At 49.6% G+C, this 19,113-nt stretch overlaps 1 protein-coding gene across 1 annotated transcript in view; it reads left to right on the forward strand.

Annotated features, from left to right (window-relative positions):
- smg6 (SMG6 nonsense mediated mRNA decay factor) overlaps positions 1-19,113 on the forward strand; it is a 679,747-nt gene that overhangs the window by 40,286 nt on the left and 620,348 nt on the right. Inside the window, 2 exon segments of the mRNA XM_072470017.1 lie at positions 7,387-7,493; positions 17,972-18,050. Coding sequence (XP_072326118.1) covers positions 7,387-7,493; positions 17,972-18,050 — 186 coding nt within the window.

Here is a 19,113-nt window from a genome sequence, read left to right on the forward strand (position 1 = left end):
ACCCTGTCACACACTCACTCACAACACACTGTGCCATCCCGTCACACACTGTCACAACACACTGTGCCATCCCGTCGCACACTCACTGTCGCAACACACTGTGCCACCCCGTCACACACTCACTCACAACACACTGTGCCACCCCGTCACACACTCACTGTCAGAACACACTGTGCCATCCCGTCACATACTCACTGTCACAACACACTGTGCCACACTGTCTCACACTCACTGTCACAACACACTGAGCCACCCCGTCACACACTCACTCTCACAACACACTGTGCCATCCCGTCACACACTCACTGTCACAACACACTGTGCCATCCCGTCACACACTCACTCACAACACACTGTGCCATCCCGTCACACACTCACTGTCACAACACACTGTGCCATCCCATCACACACTCACTCACAACACACTGTGCCATCCCGTCACACACTCACTCTCACAACACACTGAGCCACCCCGTCACACACACACTCTCACAACACACTGTGCCATCCCGTCACACACTCACTGTCACAACACACTGTGCCATCCCGTCACACACTCACTCACAACACACTGTGCCATCCCGTCACACACTCACTGTCACAACACACTGTGCCATCCCGTCACACACTCACTCACAACACACTGTGCCATCCCGTCACTCACTCACTGTCACAACACACTGTGCCATCCCATCACACACTCACTCACAACACACTGTGCCATCCCATCACACACTCACTGTCACAACACACTGTGCCATCCCGTCACACACTCACTGTCACAACACACTGTGTCATCCCGTCACACTCACTGTCACAACACACTGTGCCATCCCGTCACACACTCACTGTCACAACACACTGTGCCATCCCGTCACACTCACTGTCACAACACACTGTGCCACCCCGTCACACACTCACTGTCACAACAGACTGTGCCATCCCGTCACACACTCACTGTCACAACACACTGTGCCATCCCGTCACACACTCACTGTCAAAGCACACTGTGCCATCCTGTCACACACTCACTGTCACAACACACTGTGCCATCCCGTCACACACTCACTGTCACAACACACTGTGCCATCCCGTCACACACACACACTGTCACAACACACTGTGCCATCCCGTCACACACTCACTGTCACAACACATTGTGCCATCCTGTCACACACTCACTGTCACAACACAATGTGCCATCCCGTCACACACTCACTGTCACAACACACTGTGCCATCCCGTCACACTCTCACTGTCACAACACACTGTGCCATCCCGTCACACACTCACTCACAACACACTGTGCCATCCTGTCACACACACTGTCACAACACACTGTGCCATCCCGTCACACACACTGTCACAACACACTGTGCCATCCCGTCACACACTCACTCACAACACACTGTGCCATCCCGTCACACACTCACTGTCAAAGCACACTGTGCCATCCTGTCACACACTCACTGTCACAACACACTGTGCCATCCCGTCACACACTCACTGTCACAACACACTGTGCCATCCCGTCACACACTCACTGTCACAACACACTGTGCCATCCCGTCACACACTCACTGTTACAACACACTGAGCCACCCCGTCACACACACACACTGTCACAACACACTGTGCCATCCCGTCACACACTCACTGTCACAACACATTGTGCCATCCTGTCACACACTCACTGTCACAACACAATGTGCCATCCCGTCACACACTCACTGTCACAACACACTGTGCCATCCCGTCACACTCTCACTGTCACAACACACTGTGCCATCCCGTCACACACTCACTCACAACACACTGTGCCATCCCGTCACACACTCACAACACACTGTGCCATCCCATCACACACTCACTGTCACAACACACTGTGCCATCCCGTCACACACTCACTGTCACAACACACTGTGCCATCCCGTCACACACACTGTCACAACACACTGTGCCATCCTGTCACACACTCACTGTCACAACACACTGTGCCATCCCGTCACACACTCACTGTCACAACACACTGTGCCATCCCGTCACACACTCACTCACAACACACTGTGCCATCCCGTCACACTCACTGTCACAACACACTGTGCCATCCCGTCACACACTCACTGTCACAACACACTGTGCCATCCCGTCACACACTCACTCACAACACACTGTGCCATCCCGTCACACACTCACTGTCAAAGCACACTGTGCCATCCTGTCACACACTCACTGTCACAACACACTGTGCCATCCCGTCACACACTCACTGTCACAACACACTGTGCCATCCCGTCACACACTCACTGTTACAACACACTGAGCCACCCCGTCACACACACACACTGTCACAACACACTGTGCCATCCCGTCACACACTCACTGTCACAACACAATGTGCCATCCTGTCACACACTCACTGTCACAACACAATGTGCCATCCCGTCACACACTGTCACAACACACTGTGCCATCCCGTCACACTCTCACTGTCACAACACACTGTGCCATCCCGTCACACACTCACTCACAACACACTGTGCCATCCCGTCACACACTCACAACACACTGTGCCATCCCGTCACACACTCACTGTCACAACACACTGTGCCATCCCGTCACACACTCACTGTCACAACACACTGTGCCATCCCGTCACACACACTGTCACAACACACTGTGCCATCCTGTCACACACTCACTGTCACAACACACTGTGCCCGTCACACACTCACTGTCACAACACACTGTGCCATCCCGTCACACACTCACTGTCACAACACACTGTGCCATCCCGTCACACTCACTGTCACAACACACTGTGCCATCCCGTCACACACTCACTCACAACACACTGCCATCCCGTCACACACTCACTGTCACAACACACTGTGCCATCCCGTCACACACTCACTGTCACAACACACTGTGCCATCCCGTCACACACTCACTGTCAGAACACACTGTGCCATCCCGTCACACACTCACTGTCACAACACACTGTGCCATCCCGTCACACACTCACTGTCACAACACACTGTGCCATCCCGTCACACACTCACTCACAACACACTGTGCCATCCCGTCACACTCACTGTCACAACACACTGTGCCACCCCGTCACACACTCACTGTCACAACAGACTGTGCCATCCCGTCACACACTCACTGTCACAACACACTGTGCCATCCCGTCACACACTCACTGTCAAAGCACACTGTGCCATCCTGTCACACACTCACTGTCACAACACACTGTGCCATCCCGTCACACACTCACTGTCACAACACACTGTGCCATCCCGTCACACACACACACTGTCACAACACACTGTGCCATCCCGTCACACACTCACTGTCACAACACATTGTGCCATCCTGTCACACACTCACTGTCACAACACAATGTGCCATCCCGTCACACACTCACTGTCACAACACACTGTGCCATCCCGTCACACTCTCACTGTCACAACACACTGTGCCATCCCGTCACACACTCACTCACAACACACTGTGCCATCCTGTCACACACACTGTCACAACACACTGTGCCATCCCGTCACACACACTGTCACAACACACTGTGCCATCCCGTCACACACTCACTCACAACACACTGTGCCATCCCGTCACACACTCACTGTCAAAGCACACTGTGCCATCCTGTCACACACTCACTGTCACAACACACTGTGCCATTCCGTCACACACTCACTGTCACAACACACTGTGCCATCCCGTCACACACTCACTGTCACAACACACTGTGCCATCCCGTCACACACTCACTGTTACAACACACTGAGCCACCCCGTCACACACACACACTGTCACAACACACTGTGCCATCCCGTCACACACTCACTGTCACAACACATTGTGCCATCCTGTCACACACTCACTGTCACAACACAATGTGCCATCCCGTCACACACTCACTGTCACAACACACTGTGCCATCCCGTCACACTCTCACTGTCACAACACACTGTGCCATCCCGTCACACACTCACTCACAACACACTGTGCCATCCCGTCACACACTCACAACACACTGTGCCATCCCGTCACACACTCACTGTCACAACACACTGTGCCATCCCGTCACACACTCACTGTCACAACACACTGTGCCATCCCGTCACACACACTGTCACAACACACTGTGCCATCCTGTCACACACTCACTGTCACAACACACTGTGCCATCCCGTCACACACTCACTGTCACAACACACTGTGCCATCCCGTCACACACTCACTCACAACACACTGTGCCATCCCGTCACACTCACTGTCACAACACACTGTGCCATCCCGTCACACACTCACTGTCACAACACACTGTGCCATCCCGTCACACACTCACTCACAACACACTGTGCCATCCCGTCACACACTCACTGTCAAAGCACACTGTGCCATCCTGTCACACACTCACTGTCACAACACACTGTGCCATCCCGTCACACACTCACTGTCACAACACACTGTGCCATCCCGTCACACACTCACTGTTACAACACACTGAGCCACCCCGTCACACACACACACTGTCACAACACACTGTGCCATCCCGTCACACACTCACTGTCACAACACATTGTGCCATCCTGTCACACACTCACTGTCACAACACAATGTGCCATCCCGTCACACACTGTCACAACACACTGTGCCATCCCGTCACACTCTCACTGTCACAACACACTGTGCCATCCCGTCACACACTCACTCACAACACACTGTGCCATCCCGTCACACACTCACAACACACTGTGCCATCCCGTCACACACTCACTGTCACAACACACTGTGCCATCCCGTCACACACTCACTGTCACAACACACTGTGCCATCCCGTCACACACACTGTCACAACACACTGTGCCATCCTGTCACACACTCACTGTCACAACACACTGTGCCCGTCACACACTCACTGTCACAACACACTGTGCCATCCCGTCACACACTCACTGTCACAACACACTGTGCCATCCCGTCACACTCACTGTCACAACACACTGTGCCATCCCGTCACACACTCACTCACAACACACTGCCATCCCGTCACACACTCACTGTCACAACACACTGTGCCATCCCGTCACACACTCACTGTCACAACACACTGTGCCATCCCGTCACACACTCACTGTCAGAACACACTGTGCCATCCCGTCACACACTCACTGTCACAACACACTGTGCCATCCCGTCACACACTCACTGTCACAACACACTGTGCCATCCCGTCACACACTCACTGTCACAACACACTGTGCCATCCCGTCACACACTCACTCACAACACACTGCCATCCCGTCACACACTCACTGTCACAACACACTGTGCCATCCCGTCACACACTCACTGTCAGAACACACTGTGCCATCCCGTCACACACTCACTGTCACAACACACTGTGCCATCCCGTCACACACTCACTGTCACAACACACTGTGCCATCCCGTCACACACTCACTGTCACAACACACTGTGCCATCCCGTCACACACTCACTGTCACAACACACTGTGCCACCCCGTCACACACTCACTGTCACAACACACTGTGCCATCCCGTCACACACTCACTGTCACAACACATTGTGCCATCCTGTCACACACTCACTGTCACAACACAATGTGCCATCCCGTCACACACTGTCACAACACACTGTGCCATCCCGTCACACTCTCACTGTCACAACACACTGTGCCATCCCGTCACACACTCACTCACAACACACTGTGCCATCCCGTCACACACTCACAACACACTGTGCCATCCCGTCACACACTCACTGTCACAACACACTGTGCCATCCCGTCACACACTCACTGTCACAACACACTGTGCCATCCCGTCACACACACTGTCACAACACACTGTGCCATCCTGTCACACACTCACTGTCACAACACACTGTGCCCGTCACACACTCACTGTCACAACACACTGTGCCATCCCGTCACACACTCACTGTCACAACACACTGTGCCATCCCGTCACACTCACTGTCACAACACACTGTGCCATCCCGTCACACACTCACTCACAACACACTGCCATCCCGTCACACACTCACTGTCACAACACACTGTGCCATCCCGTCACACACTCACTGTCACAACACACTGTGCCATCCCGTCACACACTCACTGTCAGAACACACTGTGCCATCCCGTCACACACTCACTGTCACAACACACTGTGCCATCCCGTCACACACTCACTGTCACAACACACTGTGCCATCCCGTCACACACTCACTGTCACAACACACTGTGCCATCCCGTCACACACTCACTGTCACAACACACTGTGCCATCCCGTCACACACTCACTGTCACAACACACTGTGCCATCCCGTCACACACTCACTGTCACAACACACTGTGCCATCCCGTCACACACTCACTGTCAGAACACACTGTGCCATCCCGTCACACACTCACTGTCACAACACACTGTGCCATCCCGTCACACACTCACTGTCACAACACACTGTGCCATCCCGTCACACACTCACTGTCACAACACACTGTGCCATCCCGTCACACACTCACTGTCACAACACACTGTGCCATCCCGTCACACACTCACTGTCACAACACACTGTGCCATCCCGTCACACACTCACTGTCACAACACACTGTGCCATCCCGTCACACACTCACTGTCACAACACACTGTGCCATCCCGTCACACACTCACTGTCACAACACACTGTGCCATCCCGTCACACACTCACTGTCAGAACACACTGTGCCATCCCGTCACACACTCACTGTCACAACACACTGTGCCATCCCGTCACACACTCACTGTCACAACACACTGTGCCATCCCGTCACACACTCACTGTCACAACACACTGTGCCATCCCGTCACACACTCACTGTCACAACACACTGTGCCATCCCGTCACACACTCACTGTCACAACACACTGTGCCATCCCGTCACACACTCACTGTCACAACACACTGTGCCATCTGTCAGACTCACTGTCTTGGTTTGGCATGTTCTCTGCCTCGCCCTGTTACTTTGCATCAGCAGTGCATGAGATATGACATGTACTTAAAGATGAGTGCTGCAAATACTCAGTAGATCAACTGTTGAGAGAGAAGCAATGTTACACCTTCTGGTCGATGATCTTGCTGAACATTAGTGTGCTATACGGTTCTCTTGAATACTCATTTTTTCAGCACAACTTAAATTGTGCTTCGCTTTCATGTTGTGAAAGCTTTGTTCTGATTTTCTCCTCGGCTGCATTGGTGCGCACTCTGCCTGCAGATTGGCAGTCACAGTGATGTGTTCAGCACCCTCCTGCACATGCTGCATTGATGCTGTTGTTTGTTATTGTCGAATTCTAGGTGAAGTATGCACTGATCAGTGGCCAGCGATGTATGATCTGTCAGGGGGACATTGCCCGCTACAGGGAACAAGCCAACGACACCACAAACTATGGCAAGGCTCGCAGGTGCAGTATTGTTGTCGAGTTAGCAAATGAGATGGATGTGGAACAAAACCGCCTCTTAGATTTTGCTTATTGATGCTTCATTTTCACTCTTGCTTCAGGTCTGTCTGTTTTTAAACAGGTCCCAACAACGGGGACTTCTCCCAGGCACGGCTTGTTTTATTGTATACCATTGTCCGCAGGAAGGTGTCCGTTAGCTACACCTCTTCCCCTTCACTTATTTTCCATTTTCTTAAAGGCTATAGAAAGTCAGGTTCGCACAAAACCTAGTATTGACAACCTTTGTTTCTATTGCTGCCTCATAATAGTGTAATTGTTCGATAAATAATCCTTACAGCCAGCCTGGTGGTCCATTGGAGCTGGAGAAGACCATTCATAGGAACATAGGAACAGGACGAGGCCATTATGCCCTTCGGGCCTGTCCCGCATTCAATGGGATCATGTGGCCTAACTCCATATACCTGTCTTAGGCCCATATCCCTCGATATTTTGGCTTCACAAAATAATCTATGTAGTAAAGTGTCAGGCTGGATTTTTGTGTTCAAGTCTCTGGATTGGGACCTGCACCCTCAACACTCTGGCTTGGAGACAAGAGTGTTACCAACTCAGCCTTTGCTGACATTAATTTCTCCTCATGTCGGCCTTTATGATTGGCCCCTTATCCCGAGACCGTGCTCCTTGTTTTAGATTCCCCGGCCTGGCGAAACAATGTCTCTCGATCCACTTTGCCAAGCCGCTCAGAATCTCAAATTTCAGGATGATCACCTCTCATTCTTCTAAATCCCAGAAGACCCAATTTATCCAACCTCTCATCATACACAGCCCTCTGATCCCCAAGACCAATCTAGTGAGCAGTCACTGTATGATCTTCAATGCAGATATATCTTGCATGTAGTGGCTAAAATTTCACACCATTCCAGGTCTGGTCTCACCAAAGTGCTAGACAATTGGAGCACAACTTATTCATGCCTGTACGCCACTCCCCTTGCAGTAAAGGCCGACATGCCACTTGCTTTTCTAATTGCTTGCTGTTACCTGCATGCTAACCTTTTGTGTTTGTTGTATGAGAACACCCATGTTTCTCTGAACACCAACATTTACAAGTTTCATGCCTTTTAAAAAAAAATAAAATAAAAAAATCTGCTTTATTATTATTCAGATCAAAGTAAATAACCTCTCACTTCCTAACATTACAATCCATTTGCCGCCTTGTTGCGCATTCGCTATCCTGTCTGTATTTATTTTGCAGCCTGTTTGTGTCCTCCTCTATCTGTGCTAGAAACTATCTTTAACGCCATGGCCTCTTATCTTATTAAGTAGACTTTTGTGCGGTATCTTATCAAATACTTTTTGGAAATCCAAATATATTCATCTACTGTTTCCTCTTTATCCTGTTCATTACCACCACAAAGAATACTAATAAATGTGTCAGGCATGACTTCCCTTTCATGAAGCTATGCTAACTCTGCTTGTTTATTATGTATTTCTAAATGCTCTGCTATTAAATCCTTTATAATGGACTCTTTTCCCATGATAGATGTTCAGCTAACAGGTCTAACAGTTACAAGTTTTTGTATCCCTCCCTTTTGAATATGAGTTTTTAATTTAATTAAAAACATTTTTTTTTTAGAGTACCCAATTCATTTTTCCAATTAAGGGGCAATTTAGTGTGGCCAATCCACCTACCCTGCACATCTTTGAGTTGTGGGGGTGAAGCCCACGCAGACACGGGGAGAATGTGCAAACTCCACACGGACAGTGACCCACAGCCGGGATCGAACCTGGGACCTCGGCACCATGAGGCAGCAGTGCTATCCACTGCGCCACCATGCTGCCAACTTTTCCAGAATTTAAGGATTCTTGGAAGATTATTACCAGTGCATCGCTATATCTGTAGCTACTTCCATTAATATCCTGGGATGCAACCCATCTGGTCGAGGGCACTTATCGGCCTTTAGCCTCATTAGTTTCCCACGGACTGACAAATGGCAAGTTACATTCATGCCACACAAGTGCCAGGCAATGGCCATCTCCTACAAGAGAGGATCTAACCATCGCCCCTTGACATTCAATGGCATTACCATCGCTGAATCCCCCACAATCAACATCCTGGGGGTTACCATTGATCAGAAACTGAACTGGACTAGCCACATTAATATTGTAGCTACCAGAGCTGGTCAAAGGCTGGAATCCTACAGCGAGTAACTCATCTTCTGACCTCCCAAAGCCTGTCCTCCATCTCCAAATCAGGAGTGAGATGGAATACTCTCCACGCTCCACTTGCCTGGATGGGAGCAGCTCCAGCAGCACTCAAGAAACTCCACACCATCCAGGACAAAGCAGCCCGCTTGATTGCTCCCCCTTCCACAAACATTCACTCCCTCTACCACCGACGCACAGTAGCAGCCATCTACAAGATACACTGCAGTAACTCACCAAGTTTCCTTAGACGACACCTTCCAAACCCACGACCACTACCATCTAGAAGGACAAGAGCAGCAGATACCTGGGAACCCCACCACCTGGATGTTCCCCTCCAATTCACTCACCATCCTGACTTGGAAATATATCGATGTTCCTTCATTGTTGCTGGGGCAACATCCTGCAATTGCCTCCCTAACAGCACTGTGGGTGTACCTACACCTCAAGGACTGCAGATGTTCAAGAAGGCAACTCACCCACCACCTTCTAAAGGGCAATTAGGGATGGGCAATAAATGCTGGCCTAACCAGCGACGTCCACATCCCGTAAATGAATTTTTTCCTCTAGTGGTAGTTATTGTATTTATTGCCTGCACCCCTTTTTGCTGCCCCTTGATTGTTTAGTATTTTTGGAACGTTATTAGTGTTTTCCACCATGAAGACTGACGCAAAGTATTTATTTAACACCTCTTGTTATTCCCTGATTCCCCATTATTATTTCCCCAGTCACATTTTCTAAAGGGCCTTTGTTCACTTTGGCCTCTCTCTTCCTTTTTACATATTTAAAGAAGCCCTTGCTGCCTGCTTTTATATAATTTGCTAGTTTACCCGCATTGTTTATCTCCTCCCTCTTTATTTATTTTTTGGTCATCTTTTGTTGGTTTTAAAAACTTTCCCGACTCTGATTTTTCTTTCAGTTTAATGCTATCCTCGCTTGTTTTCCCATAGTTGATTTATCCCCTCCTAGAAGCCTAATTTCTCACTGGGATATATCTTGGTTTTGAGTTATGAACTATTTGCATTGCTGATGAATCGTCTATTCTGCGAAACCCCTTCCCCAGTACACTCCAGCTAACTCTGCCACTATTCCTTTATAATTACCCTTATTTAAGCTCAACACAGTTGTTTCTGACCCACGTTTCTCACTCTCAAACTAAATGCTGAATTCTACCATGTTATGGTCACTGTATCCTAGGAGATCTTTTACTCTCAGGCTGTTTATTAAACCTGCTTCATTACACATTACCAGATCCAAAATAGCCTGATCCCTGGTTGGATCCACAACACATCGTTCTCGGAAACTGTCCCGAGTACGCTCAATGAATGCTTCCTAATGGCTACCTCTGCCAATTTGATTTTCCTCGTTCTTTTTTTAATATAAATTTAACGTGCCCAATTATTTTTTTTCCCAATTAAGGGGCAATTTAGCGCGGCCAATCCACCTAGCCTGCACATCTTTGGGTTGTGGAGATGAGACCCACGCAGACACGGGGAGAATGTGCAAACTCCACACGGATAGTGACCCGGGGCCGGGATCGAACCCATTGATTTTCCTAGTTCATATGAAGACTAGTCCCCCCTGATTAATGCACTGTCTTTTTTTACATGCCCTCATTATCTCCTGATTTATTCTCTTTCCTACAGTATAGCTGCTGTTCTGCTGCCTATCGAAGACTCCCACCTCTGTCTTCTTCCCCTTGCTATTCCTTACCTTCACCGATATGGATTCTACATCTGATCCAAGATCATTTCTTGCTACCGCACTTATTTCATCTCGTACTAACAAAGATTCCCCACCACCCTTTCCTTCCTGCCTGTCCTTCAGAAACGTCACATTGCCCTGACTGTTTAATTCCCAGCTACGATCTCCTTGTAACAACGTCTCTGTAATGGCTATAAGAGCAACCCATTAACCTCAATTTGTGCCGTTAATTCATTTATTTTGTGCTGAATACTATGTGTGTGAGAGAGAGAGAGAGGGATGAAGGAAGTCAGCCAAGGGAGGGCACGCATAAGAGATGGGGACAGAGAGGGGGGTGGAGGGAAACCCAATAAAGCACAAAACGAAACATAGTCCCTCCAGCTCTGTCCTTCCCCCATTCGGGATCATCGGGAACGCCTCGCTCTTGCCCAGGTTGGGTTTGTAGCGCTAGAAGGCTCCAAACTCTTCCAGGAGCTGCATGATTACTTTCAGGCCTTTCTGTGGGTCCAAGACGTACAGGAGCTGGTTATCCGCGTAGAGTGTGCACTCTACCTCCTCTTTGGATGCCCTTCCAGCTTTTTGCATCTCGCAGAGCGATCACTAATGATTCGATTGCCAGGGTGAACAAGAGCGGGGCCAGTGAGCATCCCTGCCATGTGCCTCTCTGCAGCTGGAAGTATTCAGAGTTGGTGGTGTTGGTCCGAATGCTCGCCTTGGGGGCGTTTCACCTAGGTCGTGAACCCTGCTCCCCAGCCCAAACTGCTCCAGTACCCCGATGAGGTTCTTCCATTCGGTTCTGTCGAAGGCCTTTTCTGTGGCCAGGGCGAGGATCGCCTCTGGTGTTCCCTCCCCAGGAGGAGTCATTATTACGTAGGATAAATACGGCAATTTTCGGGAACCTTGGATGACGAGAGATATTGTAGGCCTCGTCAAAAAGAAAAAGGAGGCATTTGTCAGGGCTAAAAGGCTGGGAACAGACGAAGCCTGCGTGGAATATAAGGAAAGTAGGAAGGAACTTAAGCAAGGAGTCAGGAGGGCTAGAAGGGGTCACGAAAAGTCATTGGCAAATAGGGTTAAGGAAAATCCCAAGGCTTTTTACACGTACATAAAAAGCAAGAGGGTAGCCAGGGAAAGGGTTGGCCCACTGAAGGATAGGCAAGGGAATCTATGTGTGGAGCTAGAGGAAATGGGCGAGGTACTAAATGAATACTTTGCATCAGTATTCACCAAAGAGAAGAAATTGGTAGATGTTGAGTCTGGAGAAGGGTGTGTAGATAGCCTGGGTCACATTGAGATCCAAAAAGACGAGGTGTTGGGTGTCTTAAAAAATATTAAGGTAGATAAGTCCCCGGGGCCTGATGGGATCTACCCCAGAATACTGAAGGAGGCTGGAGAGGAAATTGCTGAGGCCTTGACAGAAATCTTTGGATCCTCGCTGTCTTCAGGGGATGTCCCGGAGGACTGGAGAATAGCCAATGTTGTTCCTCTGTTTAAGAAGGGTAGCAAGGATAATCCCGGGAACTACAGGCCGGTGAGCCTTACTTCAGTGGTAGGGAAATTACTGGAGAGAATTCTTCGAGACAGGATCTACTCCCATTTGGAAGCAAATGGACGTATTAGTGAGAGGCAGCACTGTTTTGTGAAGGGGAGGTCGTGTCTCACTAACTTGATAGAGTTTTTCGAGGAGGTCACTAAGATGATTGATGCAGGTAGGGCAGTGGATGTTGTCTATATGGACTTCAGTAAGGCCTTTGACAAGGTCCCTCATGGTAGACTAGTACAAAAGGTGAAGTCACACGGGATCAGGGGTGAGCTGGCAAGGTGGATACAGAACTGGCTAGGCCATAGAAGGCAGAGAGTAGCAATGGAAGGATGCTTTTCTCATTGGAGGGCTGTGACCAGTGGTGTTCCACAGGGATCAGTGCTGGGATCTTTGCTCTTTGTAGTATATATAAATGATTTGGAGGAAAATGTAACTGGTCTGATTAGTAAGTTTGCAGACGACACAAAGGTTGATGGAATTGCGGATAGCGATGAGGACTGTCGGAGGATACAGCAGGACTTAGATTGTTTGGAGACTTGGGCGGAGAGATGGCAGATGGAGTTTAATCCGGACAAATGTGAGGTAATGCATTTTGGAAGGTCTAATGCAGGTAGGGAATATACAGTGAATGGTAGAACCCTCAAGAGTATTGAAAGTCAAAGAGATCTATGAGTACAGGTCCACAGGTCATTGAAAGGGGCAACACAGGTGGAGAAGGTAGTCAAGACGGCATACGGCATGCTTGCCTTCATTGGCCGGGGCATTGAGTATAAGAATTGGCAAGTCATGTTGCAGCTGTATAGAACCTTAGTTAGGCCACACTTGGAGTATAGTGTTCAATTCTGGTCGCCACACTACCAGAAGGATGTGGAGGCTTTAGAGAGGGTGCAGAAGAGATTTACCAGAATGTTGCCTGGTATGGAGGGCATTAGCTATGAGGAGCGGTTGAATAAACTTGGTTTGTTCTCACTGGAACGACGGAGGTTGAGGGGAGACCTGATAGAGGTATACAAAATTATGAGGGGCATAGACAGAGTGGATAGTCAGAGGCTTTTCCCCAGGGTAGAGGGGTCAATTACTAGGGGGCATAGGTTTAAGGTGAGAGGGGCAAGGTTTAGAGTAGATGTACGAGGCAAGTTTTTTACGCAGAGGGTAGTGGGTGCCTGGAACTCGCTACCGGAGGAGGTGGTGGAAGCAGGGACGATAGTGACATTTAAGGGGCATCTTGACAAATACATGAATAGGATGGGAATAGAGGGATACGGACCCAGGAAGTGTAGAAGATTGTAGTTTAGTCGGGCAGCATGGTCGGCACGGGCTTGGAGGGCCGAAGGGCCTGTTCCTGTGCTGTACATTTCTTTGTTCTTTGTTCTACATTCAGCAGCCGCCTGATGTTCCCAGTTAGCTGCCTACCCTTGACAAAGCCCGTCTGGTCCTCTGCGACCAGCTCTGGGTAAATCTCCAGTCTCTTGGCCAGGACTTTGGCGAGTATCTTCGCGTCTACATTAAGTAGCAAAATGGGTCTATATGATCCACATTCCGTCGGGTCCTTGCCTTGTTTGGGTATCAGTGATATCGTGACCTGTGTTAGTGTAGGAGACCAGGTGCCCCTTGCTAGCGAGCCTGCAAACATGTCCTGTAGGTGTGAGGCCAGGACTGGTGTGAATTTCTTATAGAAGTCCGCCGGGAACCAGGTCCTGACTCCTTACCCGCCTGCATGGAGCGGATACTGTCCATGATCTCTCCCAGTCCTATTGGTGCTTCCATCTCCCCCCACCAATCATCCCCCTTGATTGGCATGTCCAGTCCATTGAGGAACCGTTTCATCTCCGCATCCCTGTTGGGGGGTTCGGAGGGAACAGCCTCCAGTAGAAGGTCTCAAACGTTCGGGTGACCTCTTTTGGTTGGGTTACCAGTCTGCCTCTGCTGTTCTTCACCTGCGCTATCTCCCTCGTGGCGGTCTGCTTTCACAGCTGGTGAACCAGTAGACGGCCAGCCTTTTCCCCGTGCTCATAGAAGGTCCCCCGTGTCTGGTGGAGTTGGTGCACTGCTTTCCTGGTGGATAGCTGGTTAAAGTCCATTTGCAGCTTTTTCCTCTCCGCCAGAAGTTCTACGGTCGGGGCCTCGGAGTATTTCCTGTCGACCTCTGGAATGGAGTTAATCAGTTGTTGCCTGTCTGCCCTCTCTTCCCCATCTCTTTGTCCCACGTAAGCTATAACCTCTTCTCTAATCACCGTCCTTCAGTGCCTCCCAGAGAGTGGAAGGTGAGACTTCCCTGTTCTGGTTATTTGTAACGTAGTCGCCTACGGCTTGTGATATTTCTTGGTTGAAGACATTATTGGCCAGCAGGTCTGTGTCCAGCCTCCACGTGGGGTGCTGGGCTCGGTCAATCTCCAACCTCACATCCGCGCACTGTGGAGTGTGCTCGAAGATAACTATCCTGGAATATTCCACTCTTCTTATTCCTGGAAGCAATGTTTCCCCACTGCAAAGGGATTTTTCTTTCCCTTTGAAATTTAGGCAAAATGCGACTAAAAGTGCCTCTTTTTTCCCCCCTGGGGTTGGAGGGGAGCCACCTCATTTGCATTTGCTCAGCATCATTGTCACCGTTACTAAGAAGTCAGCTTTTCTTTTACACGCACCAAGGAACAGTTATCTTCCTCGCTCGACCCACTCCCCACCCCCCCCTTTTCCCCTTTAGTTTACTTAACTTTTCTACTCTTTCTCTCGGGAGGAAGTTGGTGAGCTTGGTCTTCCTGGTCTAGCTGCCTGGATCTGAGCTCCGCACTGGCCTGGCTTGGGCCCCGCTTGAACTTGCCTTAAACTCGCCACAGTCCTCGGGGCCCCAAACGCCACGGCAGTTTTTTCTACTGAGGACTTCCAATTTTTTATTTTTAAAGTTTCCCTTTGATCGGGCAGATAAGGCCAAAGTTGCGGAGCCTGCGCGGGAGCCACCCTAGATGCGGCCGCTACTCCACGCCGCAAGTCCAAGTGACCCTGTTGCACGTTCGGTGGCCCACCGCAATTTGTTCCGACTTCACCTTTCATGCTGTTTCTCTCTTGTTGCCTGGTTCGGTACCGTGCGCGCCTCCCCTTGTTGTGGGACTCTTACCCCGTCGAGTTTTAAAAAATTTTGGGAACAATTCCCATTGCCGACCGGGCGGAAAGAGCCTAAACTGCGATCTCCGGCAGGAGCTCCGAGGCCTGCACCCACTCCATTACATGCCGCTCCTGAAGTCCCAGATTGGCCACGCTAAATTGCCCCTTAATTGGAAAAAGAAATGCATTGGATACTCTAAATTTAAAAAAAACAATGATCGTCGGTCTGCGGCTGACTAGCCCAGCGCCACTACCACTGGGCCACTGCCTCCCCAATCTTTAAAAAAAAATTTAGAGTACCCACTTCATTTGTTCCAATTGAGGGGCAATTTAGCGTGGCCAATCCACCTACCCTGCACATCTTTAGGTTGTGGGGGTGAAACCCACGCAGATACGGGGAGAATGTGCAAACTCCACACGGACAGTGACCCAGAGCCGGGATCGAGCGTGGGACCTCGGTGCAGTGAGGCAGCAGTGCTAACCATTGCGCCACGGTGCTGCCCTCTCCTCCCCGCTCTCATACTATGCTTAACCCCCTTCGGCAGCCATGCATGGATCTTTACCGCTCCGCTTTTGTTTGGTTTAAAGCTATTTTTCCTCTACTGTGACTACATTTGCTGATGCACTCTTGTGTTTGTATGCTCTGTCTCTTCCTGTCATACTGTGGTTACCTTTACCCATATCGCCAACTTATACTATTGCCCGTCTTTTCCAAATCTTCCCTTACTTGAACCCTTCCCCCAACTATTTAGTTTGAAGCTCTCTCTGCAGTCCTAGTTATATATGTGGCCAGGGCACTTCTGACATTGCAGATCATCCAGGACTGGTTGTCAGCCAAGCATTGAGCCAGCCCAAGCAGTAGGAGCCTTGAGAGGCATGGCGACGAGGTAGAGTTGGTGTCACCAGCATACATTTGTGATCTGATTGGTGACTGTGAATGCTGCCATTCACAGCAAACGTGTTTGTGTGAGAGAGGCCAATGGTAGATCTCGGGGCCATTTGTGAACAATAAGAAAACAAACAAGTTCTTCGGATTTTAACCAATGGTAGACAAAAGGGCCAGGGTGTGATGATGAATCTGTAGAAAACTAGTTCCACTTGAAGAACAATATACACTGAGCATGTTGCTACAGTGAACAGCAGAAGGGTTAAGACACCTGATCTGTTAGGAGAGGCAAGGCCAGCCAAGAATGTTCACATATTGGGAAAGATAGCTTGTGGAAGATCAGGCTGGCCTTTGCAAGATTCCTGAGGTCATCAGTACTGAGCATCCAGAAGTTGATTGATATAACCACAAAGCCATAATTGAGGGGTGTGAATCAGAATAGGGAAGAGGGACAGACAGTTACTTATCATGCACGGTGGTGAAACCATACAATGGACTGCCCAGGGAGACAGGAGAGTTAGTTGGGAGGCGACTGGGTCAATCTCCTGCAAGGTAAAAATTTAAGGGAAAAGGAGGGAGGATTGGGAGGGAAGGAGAGTATTGAGAGATGGATGAGGGAGACAAAGAGAAGGAAAGGGTCAGGGAAAGGATTGGAAGAGAGGAGGAGGATTGAGGGGGAGCGGGGAAGAGAAGCCATCGGGGACAGATGGTGAGAGAGGGCGCAAGGATGTGGAGGGGGGGAATGGGAGTGTTGGTGAGGGAGGATGGGGAGAGGGGGCAGGGGGAGAGGGAAGAGGGGTGGGAGAAGGAGGGTGGGAGAATGAACATTATGGTATTTAAACTCCATCTGCTCGGATCAACTGCAAGAGTCCTTCCAGTGAGGGTGAATTCCACTGTTCCTTTCCAACTGTGGGAAAACTCTTCAAATGTAAATAACTGAAGTGGCAGAAACCATCCGATCAGTGTGTGTTCAGCAGGAGGGCTATTATTTACTGTATTGTTGGAGGCTGGAATGTGACCTTAATATAACGCCTACTCTCTTCTCCACAGTTGGTACTTGAAAGCCCAACAGATTGCACCAAAAAATGGACGGCCTTACAACCAGCTTGCTATTTTGGCCATTTACACGGTGAGATCCTCAGCTTGATCCTCATTGAAGATTTTGCTCTATAGCAGACAGGACGCACTTTGAAGCTTGATTTTTAACCCATTTGTTGAATCATAGCCCCAAAATGTTAACATGTGTTCACTTGTCTTAAACATCTCAAAAGTGTTGCGTTTGCAGTAGATAATTTTCCAATGAAGAAACTGCCGTTGGGTCGGGATGTACGGCAGCCATATTAACACAGCAGGCTCCCAATAATATCAATAAGGTGAATGACCAGTTTTGGCGGAGAGCTGAATATTGGTCAGGGTACTGGGAGACGTGCCTGCTCTTTAGATTCTGCACCACAGGATCTTGTTTTTTTAAAAAGAATATTTTATTTCATAGAATCATAGAATTTACAGTGCAGAAGGAGGCCATTCGGCCCATCGAGTCTGCACCGGCTCTTGGAAAGAGCACCCTACCCAAGGTCAACACCTCTACCCTATCCCCATAACCCAGTAATCCCACCCAACACTAAGGGCAATTTTGGACATGAAGGGCAATTTATCACGGCCAATCCACATAACCTGCACATCTTTGGACTGTGGGAGGAAACCGGAGCACCCGGAGGAAACCCACGCACACACGGGGAGAACGTGCAGACTCCGCACAGACAGTGACCCAAGCTGGAATCGAACCTGGGACCCTGGAGCTGTGAAGCAATTGGGCTATCCACAATGCTACCGGGCTGCCCCTCCTGGAGGTATCCTGAATGCATTATTCCAAATGCATTCAACAGTAGAACACAAGATTGACATCCAATCAAAGTATGCAGTTTGTTCATTTTCCCCTTTTCATTCCCCGCCCCGCAACAAACAGCTGCTCAAATATAGCCATGAATGGCTTCCACCGTACTCCGAAGCTCTCCTCTGACCCCCTTAAGGCAAATTTGATTTTTTTTCAACCTGGGAGATCAGTACTGATCCCCCAGCCCTGCAGCGACGCCCGGTGGCATAGCCGACCTCAAATTCAAAAGTACCCGTGGCTGGGCGATCAGAGAGGCAAAGGTCACGACATCGACCCCCTTCCTCCAGCAGCTCCGGCA

The sequence above is a fragment of the Scyliorhinus torazame genome, chromosome 12 (genome assembly GCF_047496885.1).
Source record: "Scyliorhinus torazame isolate Kashiwa2021f chromosome 12, sScyTor2.1, whole genome shotgun sequence".
In the NCBI taxonomy this organism is placed as follows: domain Eukaryota; kingdom Metazoa; phylum Chordata; class Chondrichthyes; order Carcharhiniformes; family Scyliorhinidae; genus Scyliorhinus; species Scyliorhinus torazame.